This window comes from Triticum dicoccoides, chromosome 7B (assembly GCF_002162155.2).
Source record: "Triticum dicoccoides isolate Atlit2015 ecotype Zavitan chromosome 7B, WEW_v2.0, whole genome shotgun sequence".
Lineage (NCBI taxonomy): Eukaryota > Viridiplantae > Streptophyta > Magnoliopsida > Poales > Poaceae > Triticum > Triticum dicoccoides.
The window spans coordinates 606,785,292-606,787,554 of NC_041393.1; the positions used below are offsets into that span (position 1 = coordinate 606,785,292).

Genomic DNA, 2,263 nt, shown 5'->3' on the forward strand with positions numbered 1-2,263 from the left:
CTGCCAGGTAGTAACTTACTTCGTCTGAAGCCGAGAAATTCATGGGCCGGCCAAGTAGTGTTGGCGAGACGCCCCAATTTTTTGGTTTATGTTTTCTGTTTTAATTTTTGTTTCAATTGTTTTAAAAAAGTGAGAACGGGAGGGTAATTAGAAGCCACCCCCGTCTTTGCTTTATTGTAGAATAAGGACTTGAAGCCGGACCGGTGACAACAACCACAATGCTGTCCACCACTCCACACATGACTACTCATCGTTTCTATTTTCCCCCATTCTTTTTTATTTAATTTTCCTCTTTCGCTTTTCATTTTTCAAAGTGTGCATCGTGTTTAAAAATATATAAGTCAAGTATTTGAGAAAATCTTAAATGTGTATACATAAATTTTTCTGATATACAGTGAAAATATGCAATGTGTATGAAAAAATAGTCATCAAAACATGTATTTGAACAATGTTAACCATATATTTAATAAAAATGTAAACGTGTGTAATTTTTTTTAAGGCGTATATGAAAAATGTACATTGTGTATGAGAAAAGTAGACATACGAACATATGTTTTATGAAATGTAAATAATGTATATTAAAAATGTTAAACATGTATAAAGTTATATAAATACAAAAAGTATACAATTTGTATAAAAAAATTAGGTGTCAAAATATAAATTAGAAAAATGTCAATCATATATTTAAAAAATGTTAAAGATGTATAAAAGATGTTTCTATTGTATAGAACATGTACAAATGTGTGTGAAATATTATAGTAATGTGGATGAAATATTATAGACATGTGTTGAAAAAACAAGTCCCGATCAGATTGTAGACCGATAAAGGCCTTAGCTGGATGACAAAACAGGTCCAAACCATGAGGTCCGAATAGTTCGAAGTGGTTTGAGAGTCGCTTTGGAGATGAGAAAAACAAGCAACAAACACATACTCCATATCTTGACCCGGAGGACATCACAGCCGTTCGTTTCCCTCGCGATCCAACCGTCGAATGCCCGTGCACGCGGATTGACGGGCCCACCACCGTCGCTTTAAATACTCAGCCTCTCCTCCTCTGTTCCACAGCAGTCCAGCGACGAACACCCGCCGCAAAAATCCCAAATCACCAACCAAATCCCCTCCTCTCCCGCGTCCCGACGAGCACCAGCCACCAGACATGGACGCCTCAGCCACCGGAGCCGGAGCGAAGGCGAAGAAGGGCGCGGCGGGGCGCAAGGCTGGCGGCCCCAGGAAGAAGTCGGTGACGCGGTCCGTCAAGGCCGGGCTCCAGTTCCCCGTCGGCCGCATCGGGCGCTACCTCAAGAATGGCCGGTACGCGAAGCGCGTAGGCACGGGCGCCCCCGTCTACCTCGCCGCCGTCCTCGAGTACCTGGCCGCCGAGCTGCTGGAGCTCGCCGGGAACGCCGCCAAGGACAACAAGAAGTCCCGCATCGTGCCCAGGCACCTGCTGCTGGCCGTGAGGAACGACCAGGAGCTCGGGAGGCTGCTGGCCGGCGTGACCATCGCGCACGGCGGCGTTCTGCCCAACATCAACCCGGTGCTGCTGCCCAAGAGGACGGCGGAGAAGGAGCCCAAGGAGGGCAAGTCGCCCAAGAAGACCGCCAAGTCCCCCAAGAAGGCCGACAAGAAGGCTTAGAGAGAGGCGCTCGTCGATTAGCTTTGCTTTGCTGTAACAGTGATCGCTGTTTTACTAATGGTGTCGATGTAGATCTGTAGTTCTGTACTGCCAGGGAAAAACAAATTCAGAAATCTCTCTGATTTATTATCCAAATTGTCTGCCCTGTCGTTTGTTCTTGATATGGCAATGTGACATAAGTGCTCTGGGAAGACTCAGATCTGTTTGAATTTTCAACATTTCTTGCTCGGGGCATTGGAAAGGCAAAATTTGTTGTAAATTCGTGATTCGTATGCGCGAAGTTTAATTAGGGTTTGCAGCAATGCGCACCATGCGCCCGCCGCCGGAAGATGTAACTTGACAACCCGGGATGGGATGGAAGGGAAGTCCGCCACAGCAGCACGACGTGCCCGTTGCTGCCTACAGATCCCCACTCGTTGGAGCATCTCCAAGGGCGTTTTTAGACGAAAAATAGCGGCTCTTGTGGGCCTGTCGGCGATAATTTGAGCGTGAGGGTTGGAATGATTCTCAGCTGGTCTCTGAGATCGCACCAACATGAGCGATTTTGTTTAAAAGCCCAATTCGATGAAATTCAGCAAATTTAGACGAAATATAGGCGATTTCATTAATATTTGGCAAATTTTGTA

The 2,263-nt window shown here is 45.9% G+C and overlaps 1 protein-coding gene across 1 annotated transcript; it reads left to right on the forward strand.

Annotated features, from left to right (window-relative positions):
* The first annotated feature begins 1,068 nt into the window (after positions 1-1,068).
* LOC119338749 (histone H2A-like) lies at positions 1,069-1,772 on the forward strand. Its single transcript, XM_037610994.1, has one exon. The coding sequence runs from the start codon at positions 1,158-1,160 to the stop codon at positions 1,635-1,637; it is 480 nt and encodes a 159-aa protein (XP_037466891.1). The 5' UTR covers positions 1,069-1,157; the 3' UTR covers positions 1,638-1,772.
* The last annotated feature ends 491 nt before the right edge of the window (positions 1,773-2,263 follow it).

What these genes read in the sequence shown, in the direction of transcription:
- LOC119338749 (XM_037610994.1), top strand. Translation starts at nt 1,158, where the DNA reads ATGGACGCCTCAGCCACCGGAGCCGGAGCGAAGGCGAAGAAGGGCGCG.